This window comes from Odontesthes bonariensis, chromosome 8 (genome assembly GCF_027942865.1).
Source record: "Odontesthes bonariensis isolate fOdoBon6 chromosome 8, fOdoBon6.hap1, whole genome shotgun sequence".
Classification (NCBI taxonomy): domain Eukaryota; kingdom Metazoa; phylum Chordata; class Actinopteri; order Atheriniformes; family Atherinopsidae; genus Odontesthes; species Odontesthes bonariensis.
Window position 1 is genome coordinate 36781047 of NC_134513.1, and position 21705 is coordinate 36802751.

At 46.0% G+C, this 21705-nt stretch overlaps 1 protein-coding gene across 7 annotated transcripts in view; it reads left to right on the plus strand.

Annotated features, from left to right (window-relative positions):
* The window catches only part of eps8a (EGFR pathway substrate 8a, signaling adaptor), a 62641-nt gene that overhangs the window by 20982 nt on the left and 19954 nt on the right, over positions 1 to 21705 (plus strand). For 6 of the 7 annotated variants that reach the window (XM_075472347.1, XM_075472352.1, XM_075472353.1 and 3 more), the window contains exons 2-9: positions 5428 to 5515; positions 13380 to 13447; positions 19097 to 19164; positions 19241 to 19402; positions 19719 to 19868; positions 20183 to 20265; positions 20342 to 20487; positions 21426 to 21511. In XM_075472347.1, the coding sequence (XP_075328462.1) occupies positions 5451 to 5515; positions 13380 to 13447; positions 19097 to 19164; positions 19241 to 19402; positions 19719 to 19868; positions 20183 to 20265; positions 20342 to 20487; positions 21426 to 21511 (828 nt within the window). In that variant the 5' untranslated portion in view covers positions 5428 to 5450. Of the gene's footprint in view, positions 1 to 4736; positions 5342 to 5427; positions 5516 to 13379; positions 13448 to 19096; positions 19165 to 19240; positions 19403 to 19718; positions 19869 to 20182; positions 20266 to 20341; positions 20488 to 21425; positions 21512 to 21705 lie in introns of those variants that run through there. The other variant, XM_075472349.1, reaches the window with a different exon arrangement.

The window sequence follows — 21705 nt, forward strand, 5'->3', positions numbered from 1 at the left end:
GCTCACTCACATGCTGTGGCTCACACACACACATTGGGGCTCACACACTGGGGCTCTCACACACACACATTGGGGCTCACACACTGGGGCTCTCACACACACACTGGGGCTCACACACACACACACTGGGGCTCACATTGGGGTTCACATTGGGGCTCGCTCACGCTGGGGCTCACACACACTGCGGCTCTCACACACACATTGGGGCTCACACACATTGGGGCTCACGCTGGGGCTCTCACACACCGGGGCTCACACACGCTGTGGCTCACACACGCTGTGGCTCACACACTGGGGCTCACACACGCTGTGGCTCACACACATTGGGGCTCACACTGGGGCTCGCTCACACTGTGGCTCACACATGCTGGGGCTCACACACTGGGGCTTATACACGCTGGGGCTCACACACGCTGGGGCTTATACACACTGGGGCTCACACACGCTGTGGCTCACACACATTGGGGCTCACACTGGGGCTTATACACGCTGGGGCTCACATTGGGCTCACAAACACTGGGGCTCGCTCACACACGCTGGGGCTCACACACACTGGGGCTTATACACGCTGGGGCTCACACACGCTGGGGCTCTCACACACCGGGGCTCACACACGCTGTGGCTCACACACGCTGTGGCTCACACACTGGGGCTCACACACGCTGTGGCTCACACACATTGGGGCTCACACTGGGGCTCGCTCACACTGTGGCTCACACACGCTGGGGCTCACACACTGGGGCTTATACACGCTGGGGCTCACACACTGGGGCTTATACACGCTGGGGCTCACACACGCTGTGGCTCACACACACTGGGGCTTATACACGCTGGGGCTCACATTGGGCTCACATTGGGCTCACAAACACTGGGGCTCGCTCACACACGCTGGGGCTCACACACGCTGGGGCTCACACACACTGGGGCTTATACACGCTGGGGCTCACACACGCTGGGGCTCACACACTGGGGCTCACACACACTGGGGCTCACGCTGTGGCTCACACGCTGGGGCTCACACACGCTGGGGCTCACACACGCTGGGGCTCACGCTGGGGCTCACACACGCTGGGGCTCACACACACTGGGGCTCACGCTGTGGCTCACACGCTGGGGCTCACACACGCTGGGGCTCACACACGCTGGGGCTCTCTCACTCTGGGGCTCACACACACTGGGGCTCACACACACATTGGGGAACACACTGGGGCTCACACACGCTGGGGCTCACACACACTGGGGCTCTCTCACTCTGGGGCTCACACACGCTGGGGCTCACACACACATTGGGGAACACGCTGGGGCTCACACACATTGGGGCTCTCACACACTGAGGCTCACACACAGGCTCACACACACTGGGGCTCACACACACGCTGGGGCTCACACACATTGGGGCTCACACACACTGAGGCTCACACACAGGCTCTCACACACACTGGGGCTCGCTCAACCTGGGGCTCACATTGGGGCTCACACACGCTGTGGCTCACACACACTGGGGCTCGCTCACACTGGGGCTCACATTGGGGCTCACACACACCGGGGCTCACACACGCTGTGGCTCACACGCTGGGGCTCACACATTGGGGCTCTCACACACATTGGGGCTCACACATTGGGGAACACGCTGGGGCTCACACACATTGGGGCTCTCACACATTGGGGCTCTCACACACTGAGGCTCACACACAGGCTCACACACACTGGGGCTCGCTCACACTGGGGCTCACACACACCGGGGCTCACACACGGTGTGGCTCACACGCTGGGGTCTGGTTGCCTGTCACCATCATGCTAACAGCTCTGACAGTTGTTTCTGCAGACATGAGAATCGTTAATCTTTTAGTCTTTCTGACACACTCATCGTGTCTGTCTTTGTAATCGCTCTGTGGTCTGAACTCTAATCTGCATCTTCATGATCCTCATCAAACTTCCTGCTCTGAGCTGCTGCTCTGGAGTGGAAATCTTAACCTCTTAAGCGCCTCCATGCTGAATAAAACGGGCTGAAAGTCCCAGATTAACAGCAGAACTTGTTTCTAACACCAGATAACAGACATGTTTCATCTGAATTATCCCTGAATTAAGGTGTCCTCATGTTCAAAATGTTCCAGGAAACTGATGAGTGAAATAAAAGGCCGTATCAGCTCATGCAGCTAACAGGAAGTGTATATATGGAAGATGTCCGGGTGAAATTTACCAGGGGGGTCAGACACTCAGAGCCTGTTGGCCATCGATGGGACAGATGTGACAGATGCTGAGCCCCCTGAGCTGCTGTCCCTCTTCCTAACTGATCTCTGGACTCTGAGAACAGATGAAACTAACAGAGATGAACACCAGTTCTTGGCCACTCAGACACTGAAGAATCAGGATCTGATTAAAGACGCTTTACTGATTGTTCCTGACGTTCATTTCACTGATTCTGTTGTTTTTATATGGATAAAATGAGAGGAAAATATGAAAAAGGTCAAACAGCTTTGTTCATAGTTGTGTTCATGAGTTCAGAAAAGGATCAAAAAGGAGAAAATAAAAGAAAAATGTGTTCAGAATCCTGGTGCTGCTGATCTCTTTATCTCTCAGCCTTTTGAAATCTGGCTGAAAAAAAGAGGTTTTCTTTTCATATCTTTTTAGAGTTTTAACTTCCTGAACTCGGTCAAACTTTGGGTCTTATTGATGCGTGTTTTCTGTGATTTAACGGCAGCGTTTGTGTGGCCTCAGGTGTCGTCTGCAGACGCCAAACAAAGCAGCTGAGTCCAACAGAGGAAAGTAAAGAGGATTTATCAGGAGATTTACGTCCATGTGGACTCTCGGCACGCACACGCTCGCATTAATCCCCCCGCCTCCTGATGAGTGGCTGAATGTCGGGGACGGCATGAAACATGTTGGGATGAAACCAGATGACACGATGATGAAGTCTGAGGTGCCGAACAGCCTCAGAGTTCAGCTGTGTTTGCAGCAGCTGCAGAATCAACCCTGAACTGTGCGCTGGTGGAGTGTTTCTCTTCTGATAAACGGGATGAAACAGGAAGTAGCGTCCGGCGTCTCCTCCCAGCACAAACGGATAGCAGGATTCAGTCTGACCTCTGACCCTTACGTTGTGTAAAGATTTATTTATTTTTTTTTACCCCTTGTCCTGTCCAGCATCATGGCAGCAGAATTGTAATCTGCATACCGTTTATGCCAAACACATTTGCTATGCCAAGGGAAGCTTTATGAATGTAAAGCTCCCCTTGATGCCCATCAACTCCTCATTTTTATATTTTTATTTATATATTTTTGTTACAATACTTAACATGATGTGATTGTGTAGAAATTAGTGGTGGGCCGTTATCGGCGTTAACGTGCTGCGATAATTTGAGAGTCTTATCGGGCGATATAAAAAATATCGCCGTTAATCTATTCTCAAAGTTGGGTTGGGAACTGGGTCAGAATAGGTAAGCAAACTGTGATGACTTTTACCAAACTTTATATCACTTTATATCAAACACAGTCCGGCCAACGCAGACGAGCTGAAAGTCCAGCAAACCTCCCTTGGGCAAGTTCAGGAGCCGCTCGTGCAAGATGTTCCAACACGGTGGAATTCCACCCTCGAGATGATCAAGCGCGTGAGGCGCAACAGAGACGCACTGCACACAAGCAACAGCAGCACCACCTGGCCCTCCCAACAAGTGCTGAATATGAGAAGTTGGCGAAGCTAGAGAAACTGCTGGAGCCATGCATGTGAATAAGCTGGTCTGCCCTAATGCTGCGTGTACACCAAGAGCGACCTCGCTGGAGAAGCTTCGCCTGAGAGTTTGCTTTGGTAGCTTTGTTCGCTCGTGACGTCACATTTAGAATGTTCAATTCTTAAAGGCCCCGCGGCTGTGCAGCACCCCCGCGGAAAAAACATGAGGAAAGAGAGGGCAGGGACACGAATAAACGTGTTGTTATTTACAATTTGTTATACAAGATATACATCACGTTACAAATGATGTAAAACTACATTAGGTACACCTGAGAAGAGCAGGAATAGCAGAGGCAGCTGTGAAAAAGAAACTAAATTAGAAATAAAATCCGAAATTAATCCGAAATAAAACTTAATTGCAGTGAGAAAGGTATGCGTGGGGTTACTACACTATTGTATTAAAGCACTCGACACGGCAATTGCAACAGTCTCAGGATTAAACGACTATTGTTTGGATAGGAACCAAAGTTTACACGTCTGTTTCCGCGAACCCCGCAGATTGCCGGACCCCTGAATGAGCCATTTTAATCTAGATAATCTAGATGAATTTCAAGATTTCAGTGAGATTAATCTAGTTTTAAAAAAATAATCTATGCCCACCACTAGTAATAATACAGAACCGGACCGGGGTACAGAGAGAGAGGGAGAGCGAAGAAGGGGAAAAGAAGAACAGAAACCTGAAGAGACAAACATAAAAAACAATGAAAAATCAGACAACCAGCTGCTACACCTGTAAAAACAAAACTGAAGACTATTCACGGCTTTTGTGGGGAATCCAGCCTTAGGAGCACCAGGAGAACCTGAAAGCAGACAAGCAGAGAACAAACAATCAGTCTGACCCTTACGTCAGGTAAAGATTGATGTGCAACATCGGCTGAGAGCTCTGTGTTTACCCATGAACTGTGACATCACAGAAGGGGGTGGAGCCACTGAACAGCTGCTTCACTTGCTTGGTTATTTGTTTTCTGAGAATAAAGTGAGATGTACACTGATGAGCGTGGCGCTCACCTGCAGCTCAGCTGTTAAGCTCCACCCACCACCCGAACGCGCTGTGTCATTGTTTATGGAACATCAACACAGAAGCAGAGTTCTTCCTCTTCTTCTTCTCTGCTGGAGCTTGTTATTTGTTCTTGTTTTGTTGCCTCGGTGGAACCCTTTCTGCTCGCAGAACCAGCTGGGTTGGGTGCTGCCATGTTTGGGTGGTGCTGCTCGCAGTAAATGGGATTCGCTGCCGTCTTTTGTGGGTTTCTGGCACACACACAGTTACACACCCGGGGTTGTTTCCTCCCGTCCCAGCGGCAGATATCCTTTCAGCCTGGTTGTCATGGATACGTTGTCGGAGCGAGTCCCGGCTGAATAAAACATGGAGTCCTGGGAAAAGTAATCACACGTGGCTGTACAGTACAGTGTGTGCTCACCTCCACACACACATAAATCAGAGCTGGGAGAGTTTGAATCAGGAAGGTTTTAATGGGACGAACCGGTTAAACTCAGCCGGGACCGTCTGACCCGGTGCCGACGGGGCAGAACTGTGATCCAGCTGTTGATGTTTTCGGGACTTTTCCTGAACAGCAAAAGCAGCTCAGCCTGCTGGGTTGGGAACAGGTGAATCAGCAGGTGATTGGCTGAATTTAAGGCTGAGCAGGAACATGGATGATGCTGTTAAATGTAATCTGATTACTGTTGACGTCTGTGTGTTACAGCTGACTGTCCTCCGTGCAGCAGGATGAACGGATACGAACCTTCAGCTCTGGCCTCGGGCGTCTTCAGCTCCTACAGCTCGCACATCAAGTGAGTCCTCCACGCTCTGATGATGATGATGATCGATTCCCACTTTAGTAACATCAGTGTTTGATTTTTATCAAAGTTAGCTGCAACGTATACTTTGAATAAACAGATTATTTTTGTTTTAAAACTGTTGCTACAGATTAGAAAAAGAAGAAACTGGGCTGGAGCAAACAGTTATTTAGGTCATCGATTATTCCAGAGTAATTGGATGATGAATACTTTCACAATAACTGTTTAAAAGAGAAAAAGCATGAACCGTTCATTGGTTCACACATGTGAAAAGAACAAGCGGACAATATGATGCTGTGCTCGTGTTAGCGTGTTAGTTCTGGTGACATTCCAACAGAAATTAGACACTATTTGTCCAGCACAATGAACACAAGTTGCTTTTTGGAGAAAACAAAATGTAAAAAGTGTCTCTACCGCCCAGCCCAAGCCTCAGCTTCCTTCTCATTGTTAAGAAAGAGGACCAGAGAGTGGGTTCCAACTACTCAGCCTCCCTGGGAGGGTTGACTCCAGAGTTCTGGAGAGGAGGTCCAGACCGACTGTCTAAGCTCAGGTTCAGGAAGAGCAGAGTAGTCTTCACCAGGTTGTGGAACACAGAGCCAGATCTTTCCCCTCTGAGTTACTGAGGCATCATGGGAGTCTGACCATCCAGCCTATATGTGTTTGTGGACTTAAAGAAGGTTCATGTTCCCTGAGGGATTCTGTGGGTCTGCTGTGAGGTCCCACCTATCCGGGCCCTGAATAACCAAAGAGCCGGGTCCACCTTCTTGGTCCAAAGTGGTTCTGGTTTACAGTATCTCTGGATCTGGTTCTCAGGGATGGTGAGTTGGAGTCAGAGATGGACAGACGGATTGGGGCTCCGTCAGCAGTAATGAGGGCGCTGCTCCGGCCCGTTGGGGTGAAGAGGGAGCTGAGCCGGAAGGAGAAGCTTCCAGGTTGCTGCTCCATCTTTGTTCCAACCCTCAGCTGTGGGCTCAGATCTAAGCAGAGACCCAAAGAAGGAGGTCCTGGATACGAGCGGCTGAAAGGAGTTTCCTTCCGAGGGGGCGGGGCTTATATATAGGGGGAGGAGCTCCACCATCCGGAGGGAGTTTGGAGTAGAGCTGCTGCTCCTCCACATAGAAAGGAGTCAGCTGAGGTGGTTCATCTGGTTAGGATGCCTCCTGGGAGGAGGCCCCGGGTCAGAACCAGAACTCCCTGGCCTGGGAACACCTCAGGATCCCCCAGGAGGAGTAAATTAAACTAGGTGTCAAGGTCACAAGAAAATGAGCATTTCTCTTATCTTATCACCTTTCAGCTGAGTTATCAGTGTTATTAAATCCTGTAACTTACATTCTCCTGTTGGGTTTGTCTGCTGATATTCAGCAGATGGATACAGGTCGTTTAGGCCCCCCTGCAGGCGTTTAGGCCGACAGAGGAGTCGTTTAGGCCAGGCTACCTGAGCAGCTGAAATCTTTATTATTGTACATTCGTTATTATAAGATATAAGTCAGCTCTACTGGTCTGTCTGGGTAGCCTACATCTCTATGGTAAATTATTTAATAACCAACTTTAGTGTGGAAACTTTTTTTTTATTTAATAAATGGTGATTTATAAATTCATAAAATTGTGGAAATAATCATCCGCATTGCCACATTCGTTGGACAGTAATGCTGTAATTATTTAGAAGCCCGTTAGATTCGCGCGGTTTGTGAGAATTAAAAGTGATTTATAAGATAAGCATGCATTGTCATCGAAAGGGTGACTGATCTGAAACACCACATTCGTTGGACAATAATTATTAATACCTAATAATTTGTTATTCAGAAGCCAGTTTGATTCGTGGTTTGTGAGAATATTTTTCAAAATAAACATGGCCAATATTTAGTGAACATGTGTTCATATATAGTCTAGCCATCCAAGCCATTGAAACCACTCTCACCTGACTAGAGGTAGGTGTTGGTATGCCGGGCGATTAGTGCTGGCGTAGACCAATTAAATGTGCCAGCTGTGAACGAGGCGAGGGTATGGAATGTTAACCCATCAAAGCCACTTGCAGCTCTGTATGCAGAGCGATTACTATCCGCGCAGATCAATGACACACATGCCAACCAGCCATCTGTACATTTTCGCGCGCTCTCTCTAAAAATAGATAAACTAGGGAAGCAATTGTACACGACCCAGCTACTGCGGAAATTATGTGATCAGGATTCCAAAAATATTCTCACAAACCACGAATCAAACTGGCTTCTGAATAACAAATTATTAGGTATTAAAGTGATACTCCGGAGTAGATTCAACCTGGGGTCATTTGAACCGTGACATCCAGCCAAGTAACCCACCCGCAGTTTTTTCGATCTTGGCTGAACATCAGCTGAGTTACTAAGTTATCCCGAATAGCTTCGTACAAGGGTTAATGGATCCTGGTCCGTATCTCCAAAATTACCACACTAAAATCACATGCCATGACACCAAACTTCTACAGGAGTACAAATATGGTCTGCACTCACAAAACGATGCATTTGGAAGTTTGAAAATAGTCCAGGAGTTTATTATTATCAACACAAGCCTGATAGCTTCTCTGCTGCTAAAGCTGCGTCGACGTCACTTCCTTGATCTGGGAGCTTCAAAGTAAGATGAGGGTTGATCTACTACTGTAGACAACAAAGCAAGGCTGCTCAGTTTCTCCATTGATAAAATAATTTCACAACTCTACAACATAAAAATTCATAAAAAAACATGTAGAATATAGCATATACTTTGTTGTCTACAGTAGTAGATCAACCCTCATCTTACTTTGAAGCTCCCAGAAGTGACGTCGACGCAGCTTTAGCAGCAGAGAAGCTATCAGGCTTGTGTTGATAATAATAAACTCCTGGACTATTTTCAAACTTCCAAATGCATCGTTTTGTGAGTACAGACCATATTTGTACTACTGTAGAAGTTTGGTGTCATGGCATGTGATTTTAGTGTGGTAATTTTGGAGATACGGACCAGGATCCATTAACCCTTGTACGAAGCTATTCGGGATAACTCAGTAACTCAGCTGATGTTCAGCCAATATCGAAAAAACTTCGGGTGGGTTACTTGGCTGGATGTCACGGTTCAAATGACCCTAGGTTGAATCTACTCCAGAGTATCGCTTTAATAATTATTGTCCAACGAATGTGGTGTTTCAGATCAGTCACCCTTTCGATGACAATGCATGCTTATCTTATAAATCACTTTTAATTCTCACAAACCACGTAAATCTAACGGGCTTCTAAATAATTACAGCATTATTGTCCAATGAATGTGGCAATGCGGATGCTTACGATGACAATTCGATGCTTATCTTATAAATCACTATTTTAAGTCTCACAAGCCGCGCGAATCTAACGGGCTTCTAAATAATTACAGCATTATTGTCCAATGAATGTGGCATACCCAGACAGACCAGTAGAGCTGACTTATATCTTATAATAACGAATGTACAAAGTGATGTAATAAAGATTTCAGCTGCTCAGGTAGCCTGGCCTAAACGACTGCTCCCTGTCCGAAGGTCGTAAAGCTTTATCAGTGTATCTGTTAAAATCTGTTAAACCACATCTACCTCCTGGGAAAGTTCGTGAAAACACCAGGTGAAAAATGAGGCGGGTGTTGATGGTGGTCCTGAAGACGTGAGCGACTTTGAGGGGATGGCTACAGAGTCCATGAGACATTTCACAGTTGTTGTTATGGCGATTTTTAGCTGTGAAAAACAACGTTCAGGTTTCAAAATGTCTTAAAATGCCCAGATAGCACTTTATACATCCTAAACATCCATCCATCCATTTTCTATACCCGCTTAATCCAACTCAGGGTCACGGGGGGCTGGAGCCTATCCCAGTGGTCATTGGGTGAAATGTAGGGTTCACCCAGAGATAAAGTGCTCTGTGTATGCTGTAAATCAGAAGAGACTGAGGTTGTCCAAGTTAAACCTTTTGAATAACTGCTTACAATGAGTTTATTTTAGGCTGAAATGTCTCTGGTCTGAGAATAAACTGCTTTCTGCCTCGTTTGTTCTTTTTAAATGAACATTTTCTCATTAGATTAACAGTTAAATTGATCTCAGATTCAGATTAAATGTCCTGTGGTGACACATGGTGTCTATCGGAGGAGCACAAGTTAAATATTGTTGCAGCTCAGTGTCTTTCCAAGAAAACTTCAGATTAACTTTTAATGAAATGGTTTGTCACAACAAACGTTCATTTTTAACTTCACACAGGTTAGGGTTAGGTCCTAAGGAGCTCCACAAGTCATGTGATGAGCTCAGAGTTCTGCTTGCCTAAAGAAAACAGCCCCAGCCTTCTACCTGAGAACTGGACCTATAACCCACCCAGCTTTCTTTATGGTCTACAGGTTTAAAAGATGTAAGAACTAAGGTAGAGTTCATCACCAGAACTGATGTTTTACACAACTCTTTGTTTAGGTGAATATTTCAGATCTTAATCAGTGCCACAATGTCTTCTGAAGCCAGAATTAAACTCGTCTCAGAGGCCGTTAGACTTCTGAAGTTATTTGACGGAGTCATAACCGCCTTTTCAATAAGCTCTCCCATAAAAGGAGGAGTTTGGTTCTTTAATGATGTAATATAAAAGGATCCCGGTGGCTCTTCCTCAGTAATGATGTAATATAAAAGGATCCCGGTGGCTCTTCCTCAGTAATGATGTACCGACCGGAACCAGAACCATATCAACACCTGCTGGGGACTTCAGACGCCCATATATATGCTCCCAGGAACAGGAAGAAGGAGTTTTACACCTGCTGGTGACTTCAGACGCCCTGATATATGCTCTCAGGAACAGGAAGAAGGAGTTTTACACCTGCTGGTGACCTCAGACGCCCTGATATATGCTCCCAGGAACAGGAAGAAGGAGTTTTACACCTGCTGTTGACTTCAGACGCCCTGATATATGCTCTCAGGAACAGGAAGAAGGAGTTTTACACCTGCTGGTGACTTCAGACGCCCTGATATATGCTCCCAGGAACAGGAAGAAGGAGTTTTACACCTGCTGGTGACTTCAGACGCCCTGATATATGCTCCCAGGAACAGGAAGAAGGAGTTTTACACCTGCTGGTGACCTCAGACGCCCTGATATATGCTCTCAGGAACAGGAAGAAGGAGTTTTACACCTGCTGGTGACTTCAGACGCCCTGATATATGCTCCCAGGAACAGGAAGAAGGAGTTTTACACCCGCTGGTGACTTCAGACGCCCTGATATATGCTCCCAGGAACAGGAAGAAGGAGTTTTACACCTGCTGGTGACCTCAGACGCCCTGATATATGCTCTCAGGAACAGGAAGAAGGAGTTTTACACCTGCTGGTGACTTCAGACGCCCTGATATATGCTCCCAGGAACAGGAAGAAGGAGTTTTACACCTGCTGGTGACTTCAGACGCCCTGATATATGCTCCCAGGAACAGGAAGAAGGAGTTTTACACCTGCTGGTGACTTCAGACGCCCTGATATATGCTCTCAGGAACAGGAAGAAGGAGTTTTACACCTGCTGGTGACTTCAGACGCCCTGATATATGCTCCCAGGAACAGGAAGAAGGAGTTTTACACCTGCTGGTGACTTCAGACGCCCTGATATATGCTCTCAGGAACAGGAAGAAGGAGTTTTACACCTGCTGGTGACCTCAGACGCCCTGATATATGCTCCCAGGAACAGGAAGGAGTTTTACACCTGCTGGTGACCTCAGACGCCCTGATATATGCTCCCAGGAACAGGAAGAAGGAGTTTTACACCTGCTGGTGACCTCAGACGCCCTGATATATGCTCCCAGGAACAGGAAGAAGGAGTTTTACACCTGCTGGTGACTTCAGACGCCCTGATATATGCTCTCAGGAACAGGAAGAAGGAGTTTTACACCTGCTGGTGACTTCAGACGCCCTGATATATGCTCCCAGGAACAGGAAGAAGGAGTTTTACACCTGCTGGTGACCTCAGACGCCCTGATATATGCTCCCAGGAACAGGAAGAAGGAGTTTTATACCTGCTGGTGACTTCAGACGCCCTGATATATGCTCCCAGGAACAGGAAGAAGGAGTTTTACACCTGCTGGTGACTTCAGACGCCCTGATATATGCTCTCAGGAACAGGAAGAAGGAGTTTTACACCTGCTGGTGACCTCAGACGCCCTGATATATGCTCCCAGGAACAGGAAGAAGGAGTTTTACACCTGCTGGTGACCTCAGACGCCCTGATATATGCTCTCAGGAACAGGAAGAAGGAGTTTTACACCTGCTGGTGACCTCAGACGCCCTGATATATGCTCCCAGGAACAGGAAGGAGTTTTACACCTGCTGGTGACCTCAGACGCCCTGATATATGCTCCCAGGAACAGGAAGAAGGAGTTTTACACCTGCTGGTGACCTCAGACGCCCTGATATATGCTCCCAGGAACAGGAAGAAGGAATTTTACACCTGCTGGTGACTTCAGACGCCCTGATATATGCTCTCAGGAACAGGAAGAAGGAGTTTTACACCTGCTGTTGACTTCAGACGCCCTGATATATGCTCTCAGGAACAGGAAGAAGGAGTTTTACACCTGCTGGTGACTTCAGACGCCCTGATATATGCTCCCAGGAACAGGAAGAAGGAGTTTTACACCTGCTGGTGACCTCAGATGCCCTGATATATGCTCTCAGGAACAGGAAGAAGGAGTTTTACACCTGCTGGTGACTTCAGACGCCCTGATATATGCTCCCAGGAACAGGAAGAAGGAGTTTTACACCTGCTGGTGACTTCAGACGCCCTGATATATGCTCCCAGGAACAGGAAGAAGGAGTTTTACACCTGCTGGTGACCTCAGACGCCCTGATATATGCTCCCAGGAACAGGAAGAAGGAGTTTTATACCTGCTGGTGACTTCAGACGCCCTGATATATGCTCCCAGGAACAGGAAGAAGGAGTTTTACACCTGCTGGTGACCTCAGACGCCCTGATATATGCTCCCAGGAACAGGAAGAAGGAGTTTTACACCTGCTGGTGACTTCAGACGCCCTGATATATGCTCCCAGGAACAGGAAGAAGGAGTTTTGCACCTGCTGGTGACTTCAGACGCCCTGATATATGCTTCCAGGAACAGGAAGAAGGAGTTTTATACCTGCTGGTGACTTCAGACGCCCTGATATATGCTTCCAGGAACAGGAAGAAGGAGTTTTATACCTGCTGGTGACTTCAGACGCCCTGATATATGCTCCCAGGAACAGGAAGAAGGAGTTTTACACCTGCTGGTGACTTCAGACGCCCTGATATATGCTCCCAGGAACAGGAAGAAGGAGTTTTACACCTGCTGGTGACTTCAGACGCCCTGATATATGCTTCCAGGAACAGGAAGAAGGAGTTTTACACCTGCTGGTGACTTCAGACGCCCTGATATATGCTCCCAGGAACAGGAAGAAGGAGTTTTACACCTGCTGGTGACTTCAGACGCCCTGATATATGCTTCCAGGAACAGGGAGAAGGAGTTTTACACCTGCTGGTGACTTCAGACGCCCTGATATATGCTCCCAGGAACAGGAAGAAGGAGTTTTACACCTGCTGGTGACCTCAGGCGCCCTGATATATGCTCCCAGGAACAGGAAGGAGTTTTACACAACATGTCACATTTAGAAATAATCTGAACTTTAATAATAAGAGCTTTTAAGGTAGTTTGTCTTTCTTTTTTTTTTATCTTAGCTCTATTTTTTGATGTCTTTGCTTTCTTTTTAAGGGGAAATCATCATTTTTAGTTTATTTTATGAGGGACGATGACCAAACCCGCCTCCCAGTCAATCAGAAGCCAGCCAACATTGTTGAATCCCTAAAATCAGTTTTTATTGGCAGTCTAACTCCGTCTGTGTGTGTTTTTCAGTGGCCACGACTCTCCGTCTCCCGAGCCTCCCAGAAACAAAGCCAAGTCCAGTGCCAAAGCTCTGTACGGTGAGTAGTTCTGGTTCAGCTCACACCCTTACAGATGTTGGGTTCCACATGTTTGTTCTGTCACTGTATTTTGCTTCATCAAACCTACAATGAGCTTCGGGGCGCGTTGGTACCGAACCAGCTCGGCTGTTTTTGTGACGTTAAATCTGAACGATCTGTCGTTTATCAACAGGATCGGATGAAATATATTTCCTGCGTTCATCTTCCAAACATAAAAAGAAAAGTCAAAGTGAGACATCAGAGAGTGTGTGTGTGTGTTGGGGTGTGTGTGTGTGTGTTAGTGTGTCTGTTGGTCTTTTGGACGTTTTCATTCTGTGTAAAAAGTAGATTTTTGTGTCAGAGAAAATTAATTCTATTTTCTTGAAATGAAACAGAACAAACGTCCAAATTGACCCAAATTGTTGCTTCTGTCTGTTGTTGGATCTGAATGTGGAGCTGAAACATCTAAAGATTTAATTTCTCTAAAGATTTCTACTCTTAGAAGATGTCGGCCATCGTCCTGCTTAAAGCAGCTGTTTGCAGGAGTTGGAAATGAACTTCTCAACCATTTGAATGGCTTTCTGTCCAAACTTTGCAGGTGTATCAGCTCCTGCTCTGGTCTGCAGCTGCATGAACCCTGTGCTTTGTTTGCTCTTAAAGCTCAGAGTACCCTCAGTACTTTGGTTACTTCCTGCTTCCTGTGTGCTTCAAACTGTATTTTACTTCTGTGCTTCTGCTGCTTCTTTTTGACATGTTCTTCATTCATTTTTGAAGACATAAAACTGTTGCAGTGTTGGTTTCAGTCACAGTTTACATCCACAACAGCACGCCTCACATGTGAGTTTCACTTCATTAAAGGACAAAGGCACCAAAGCAGATGGGATTTAAATCAAATCGGAACAAAAAGAAACCCTCCCACCTAAACCGGTCAAATAAGGAGGGTAAAACCGATCATAGAAAGTTCAAGATGAAGACAAAGCCAAGGTCTATCAGGCGTAACACTCAGTGGGTCTACATGGTGAGATTAATTCCATTATAGCTATAGTTGAGTTATGCTCCTTATTTGGGCAAGAGCAATTATCCTTGGATACACGGTGATGAATAAATGGAAGAAAGATGGCGAACGAAGACCAAGATGAAGCTACGTCCCTCTACATTTGGTCTGTGATGAGCTGCTTGTTGCACAAACGCGATGCCCAACGGAGCATTCTCCATCCCGTTGTTTGTTTCTTTCTGACGACGACAACAACAACCCAGTTATCTGGGGGTCTTAAAGGGATAATCCGGCGTAAAATGCACTTTAGATCAATTTTCCGCTTAAGACCGTGGTGAAGTTGGTTTGATATTGGTTTGAAAAAAAAGACACCTTATTTCCTTATTGTGAATATCTGTCGAATATCCAATATCAAACCAACTTCACCACGGTCTTAAGCGGCAGCTGCAGCAGCAACATTTTCGGAAAGGTACTGGCTTGATTAAATTAATTCTGGACTCTATATCCGACCACATGAAGACCTCGGGACACTTCGGTTTGGCTTTAGGGACCCTCTACTCACTACCACGTAAGTGTTATGTTGTTTGGAGCTGTAGAAGAGGTATAAAAATACAGTTTTGTAGCGGTGATACTCGATGCCCTCATCACTTCCAGGCTAACGACTTTTGGCTAAAAACGGTCAAATCGAAATTCTCAAAACACATCCGAATGACATGATTTTGATGTCAACTCAACGTAAAATTGATCTAAAGTGCATTTTACGCCGGATTATCCCTTTAATCCGATCTGGTCCAATTCTTAGTCAGACTAAGGTGTCTACATGAGCGTACATGAGCGTTTGATTGTAATTTAGCCAATAATCTGATCCTTTCAGTGAGTGTGTTCTTGAGCTTGTTAAAGTGACAGCAGATCACATCATGTTACTGCTGTGATTGTGAAGCAGCTGAAAATCTCACCTAAAGGTTATCATGTGTGTGTCACAGCAGAGCAGCTGGTTCACGGTGGTTAACCCTTTCAGCTCAGAGGTGTTTTTAAAGAAAACAGCAGGGTTTCTGAAGGCTGCAGATTAAAAATGCTCAGAAATAAAGTGACACTGAGTGTTACCATCTGGTCATTTTGAACATTTAGACACCTTCATTCAGGGATAATTCAGATTAAACATGTCTGTTATCTGGTGGTAGTGGGTAGAAACACCACAGATGGGATTAGGACCAGGACTACTCATTTAATTATGGGCCTGATCAATGAAGAAAATAAAGTATATTACTAGGTGACTTCAACATAAATCTCCTTTAAAAATGATCAGACACATACAATTGATTTTCTTAATACACTCTATTCTAGAAATTTCTATCCCCTCATTAACAAACCTACTCGAACAACTAGCTCTCCAGCTAATCTCATTGACAACATTCTTTTCAACGTGCTGGAACATTAAACTACGTCAGGACTTTTAACGTGTGATGTATCTGATCATCTTGCCGTGTTCCAACTTATCCACATTAACAATATACCTAAAACAACTGCCAATCACACTACAACTGGCCATACCAAATGTAGGAAATTCTCAATGAAAAACATGGAAAATTTTGTTGCGGCCATCACCAATGTATCATGGACTGAGGTTCTCATTTTGCAAGATGTAGAAAAAGCTGATCAATTATTTCTACAAATTTTTAACAATGTTTTAGAATTATGCTTTCCCTTAGTTAATAGTAAGCATAAAAAAATAAATCCAGAGGTCAATCCTGGATTACAGAAGAGCTAAAGAAATATTCACTCTACAGAAAGTCTATTATTAACCCTACATCCCAAAATATAGAAACTTACAAAAATCTAAAAGCCAATTCACAGCTTACTTAAGGAAAACTAAAAAATTGTTATATGCCAACAGCAACATGGAACCTTATAAACCAGCTATTAAATCGAAAAGAATTCTGCTACAATTCCGACGGAGATGCTAGGAAATAAAGGTAAAGCCTTTAAACTCGAAGACATTGCTGATGGCTTCAATGAATTCTTTGTGAATGTTGGTTCTTATCTTGCCTCCTGCCTCAAAGCTACTGGTGCTGATCCCTGTGACCAAATCAAAGGGCAATTTGTTCCACTTTCTAACTTTGATCCTCCTGAATTCTTCGAAGTTCGTAGTATTATCATGAACCTGAAAAAATCTGCAGCAGGATGATATTATATATGATATATTGTTTGTACATGAAATGTGCTATACAAATAAATTTGATTTAATAAAAGCATTCTTATAAAAGCAGTAGTTGATTCTGTGATTCCCCCCTCCACGCATATTTTTATATTATCTTTACAATCAGTAATTATACCTCAAGACCTAAAAATCGCTAAAGTAGTGCCTATTTATAAAAGTGGTGACACAAATGACTATAGTAATTACCGCCCTATCTCAATCTTCCCCTGCTTTTAAAAAAAACTTGAAGAGCTAGTATATTCACGATTGTCCAAACACTTAGCCTTTAATAATATTCTTTACAAACATCAATATGGCTTCAGCTTGTCAATCACATCTCCACAGCGCTTGATAACAAAAAATATGCGCTTGGGGTCTTTCTTGACTTAATAAAGCATTTGATGCAATGGAATATACTTTTATCTAAAATGAAGAAATGTGGATTAGACCTCTCTGCCCTAAAATGTTTTGCCAACTACCTGAATAATAGACAGCAATATAAGGGGTGGTCCGTGGCGTAGTGGGTTGAGCAGGCGCCCCATGTACAAGAGGCTATAGTCCTCGCTGCAGCAGGCCCTGGTTCGAGTCCCTGCAACGGGCCTTTGCTGCATGTTGTTCCCCCTCTCTCTGCCCCCTGCTTCCTGTCTCTCTCTACTGTCCTATCCAATAAAGGCATAAAAAGCCACAAAAAATACTTTAAAAAAAAAAATAAAAAATTTAGACAGCAATATGGGTCAGTAACTGGTTCTAATTCACCGAAAGCTGAGATTCTATTTGGAGTCCCACAAGGTTCAATTTTGGGACCCCTATTATTTCTTGTATACGTTAATGACCTGCCACTATCTACCAATTTTCTACTGCCATTATTATTCGCAGATGAAACCAACTTGATAGCCTCACATGAAGATCTTACTGCGCTTATTTATATTGTTAACAAGGAACTAGCTTCTGTGTCCAAATGGTTCCAGGTGAACTGGCTCACACTCAATTGTAACTTCATGATCTTTTGCAACAAAAATAAGTTATCCCACTGGCCTTGCCAAAATTCAAATTAATTCTACAGAAATTGTCCAAGTCACAACCACAAAATTCCTAGGTGTCATAGTGTGGAGGGAAGATTGAACTGGTCTGACCACATCGACCTGGCGTGCAAAAGATCAATGAAGATGATTGGTCTTTCGTATGGTTGATTCTTCCACCCATATTACTTTATATTACAGCTTCTTGTTTCCCCATATAAATTACTGTAACATAGTATGGGCTGCCACATACCCAAGTTACCTCACTAAGATTCTGATTTTACAGAAAACATTCTTGAGATTAATCTCTCATGCTCAATAGGCTGTTGCCCTCCGCTCCATTATTTAGAAATGACGGTCTGTTAACAATAGAGCAGGTTAACATATACCAAACCTAAATATATTTTTATGAACCATGAACTCCCTGTCACATTCCATAGTTTCTTTATCCCTGTATCTGATGTTCATTCATATGATGCAAGGCAGCGCAATAATCTTCATCCACCATCCTGTCGGACTTTGTTGTCAGTTGCTAGGAGAGGAACTCTGTACAAGCTTTGTCTGGCTTCGTTCCCTCCTTGCACTGATGTTCATACAGTCGGTGCTAAACAATTAAATGAAAAATGAAAATGACCTGCTCTGCATCCTAGACGTCTCCTCTTCAACTCATCTTGATTCCATTCTTCTAGTTTCTATTGTTTAAAAAGTTCCGGTGAACTTTGAGCTTGACAGGAAAGCTTCAGGTCACAGGAGGCGTTTTAGAGACGCTCGGGTCTTTAAAAAGCTTGAAAAAGATGGTCTGTGGGACTGTCAGGGTAACTGAGGGTTACAGAGCGTCTTTGAACACATGGTCAGAGATGACTCGGGTGAGTCCATGTGTCCTGTGTCCATCAGGCCTCAGGCTTGGTGTTTTATCTTCAGCCACAGCCAGTGTGTCAGCTGAACCAGATAAGAGCTTCTTCTTCTGGAGGCTTGTGAACAATGTGGAGCGAAGCAGCTGCCGACAGCAGATAGTGAAACAGTGACTGATTTATTGATCCGTGTGGACTGGAGCTGAGGACGAGCTGTGAGTTTGTTGATGTCATTGAGGTTGTCATGTGACTACTGCACTTTGTTTTTCTGCAAAGATAAAGAAGAAGCTCGAAATAAAAACAAACTCACAGATATGAACACCAGTTCTTGGCCAAACACTGAAGCCAGAATCAGGATCTGACTGGAAGACATTTCAGTCTGTACAGTATCTGTTTTCAATCTGCAGCCGGTTGGAACCTTTTCTCAGAGTTGAACTTTTTTCTTCAGTTTGAACTTTAAACAGCTTTTAAAGTGTCCTGTCAGGTGTAGCCAAGCAAACATGTGACCTGAGCAGCTTTTCCTTCTTCCTCAGCCTCTCATCTCCTGCCTTGGTGGACGATCATAGATTCCCAGGATTGTTTTAAATCTATGTTCTGTTCTCTCATCAGAACAAAGAAAACATTTCACCAAAACCAGCATCAACAGCCTGACGGACACCTCTCAGTACCATGTGGAGGTGAGTACCACCATCCCTACTGAAAGGCTGTCCCACTGAAACGCAGAATGACACACGCCTGCTGTTTCCCACGCAGCACCTGACCACGTTCGTGTTGGACCGCAAAGACGGGATGATCACGGTGGACGACGGGATCAGACGTCTGCGCCTGCTGGACGCCAAAGGGAAGGTGTGGACTCAGGAGATGCTGCTGCAGGTGGAGGAGAGGACGGTCAGCCTGATCGACCTCGAGACAAAGGTGAGACTGTCGAGGTTCTGCAGAAATCTGCCAACAGATCTTTCCCCTCTGAGTTACTGAGGCATCATGGGAGTCTGACCATCCAGGGGGAGGAGCTCCATCATCCGGGGGGAGGAGCTCCACCTTCAGGAGGGAGGAGCTCCACCATCTGGAGGGAGGAGCTCCACCATATGGAGGGAGGAGCTCCACCATCTGGCGTGGAACCACCGACCTTCTGATTGGCTCCTCCCCCTGAGCTCCAGCTGTCTGAAATGTGTTCTTAGTTCTTCTGGATGTGTCCGTTTCATCGGTTCCGTCTGACCCGACTGTGTTTCAGAACGAGCTGGAGAACTTCCCCGTCGGCTCCATCCAGCACTGCCAGGCGGTGATGAGCGCCTGCAGCTTCGACTCCATCCTGGCTCTGGTGTGCAAAGAGTCAGGTCAGAGCAAACCGGACCTGCACCTGTTCCAGTGTGACGACATCAAGGTGAGCTGATGTGACAGGTCAATGCAGATGTGTGCAGATGTGTGAGGAGAAACATTCAGCTTCCTGCATAGCTGATCATGTGACGTCCCGTTGGAGGCGTTCACATGTTCCCATCCACCTCAGAAGTCATTGTTTCATGGCTGCTGGGTAAAAAGTGAACCTGACGGACCCCTGACGGACCTGTGTCCCCTCCCAGAAGGCAGCGGGGTGAACGGGCTATCTCCTGGTTGATGTGTGTGGTTCTGTACATGTTCTGTATATGTTTCAGATGTCCTGTTTGATCCTGATAAATGAGAGAAATCCTGTTTCTGCAGGCGAATCTGATCCAGGCAGACATCGAGAGCGCCATGATCGATGCCAAAGGAGGGCGAGGGAAGAAGCGCCCGGAGGCTCTGAAGTAAGGACGCTGCTTTGGTGCTTCAGTGCACACTGCTTCCTGCTGCCGTCTGATTGGCTGATCCGTCTGTCTGCAGGATGATCCTGAAGAGTGACGGCGTGATCCCGCCTCCACCCTCAGCGCCGGCCCCTGAAGCGCCGCCGCCGTCCAATCTGATGGACCACAGGGGTCGGGCGACCGCCTGGTCTGCCTGGAACCCTGGGCTCAGTGAGCAGCAAGACTGTGAGTGATGTCACGGGGCGGTGGGCGGGCTCAGTGATGTCACGGGCAGGTGGGCGGGGTCAGTGCTTCTGGAGTTTTGGAGCCACTTCCGTTTGGATCCGTTTCCCCACAGATCAGAGGAGCTCAGGCTGACTTTGACACATGTCCCATCTCAGAGACTTTAAAGGGACAGTTCGCCTCTTTTGACATGAAGCTGTATGACATCCCATATTAGCAACATCATTTATGAACATTTTCCCCCCCGCTTAAAAAATAAAGTGTCTTGCTTCTCTAAACAATATGCGTTCAAAAGAGTGATACATTTGCATCACAAAATCGTCCATACAGAAAAAGTCAGACCTCACATCGCTTGGCGCTATTTTCTCTCCCTTCATATCAATGCATTCAGCCACCTAGCGATAGCTGCACCTGTTACGGTGTTTGCTGCTCGGAAGCAGGGGACTGCTCGGTCTGCTCTTCGGTCTGCACGGTCTACACAGCAGGCAGTGATACGCAGCGAGAGAAAATAGCGCCAAGTGATTGTGATGTAAAAGACATAAAAAGTGTTGAAACATATGTGCATGGAGTAAAGGGTTCTTATTTCACCTCTTCTGACCCTCAGCCTCAGCTTCATTAACGCAGCTCGGAACCACATTACCCACAATGCCATACTTCTGCTTACTTTTGTACGTGGAACAGATTTTGGAAAATTTAAATTGTAATTATTCACATTTAAAATTTAGTCTCTTTGAGTTGAATTCAGTGTTTAAGAAAGGTTTCCTGATGAAAGCTGTGAGTCTGACCTCCGACCTGCTGTCAGACGGCTGGTTTCCTGCTCAGTGATGCAGAACTGGAAGCTCTTTAATGTGGAGGCTTCAGGCTTCTTTTATCAGTTTGCACATAATTTCTTGGGTTTTCTCTGCTGCTGCAGACATTTAAAGATTATCTGGTTGTTTCAGACGAGAAGCAGCGGCAGCTCTCGCAGGACGGCGGGCCGGTCGGCGGGCCGGTCGACGTGGTGGCGGCCCGAGTGGACCGAGACGTGGTGAGTCTCTGCTTTGTGAAGCTGACCCCGGAGCAGCTGGAGGCTGTTCCAGTTCACAGCACAATGGATGAGAGTTAAGCCGATTGAGGCGGCAGTTTGATGTAAACATAATCAGTTTGGAGGCATTGGAGGGAAAATCTGCTTACATAAGGAAGTGGACTCAGTGAACCGGTCCGAAGTTACTGTTTCTGTTG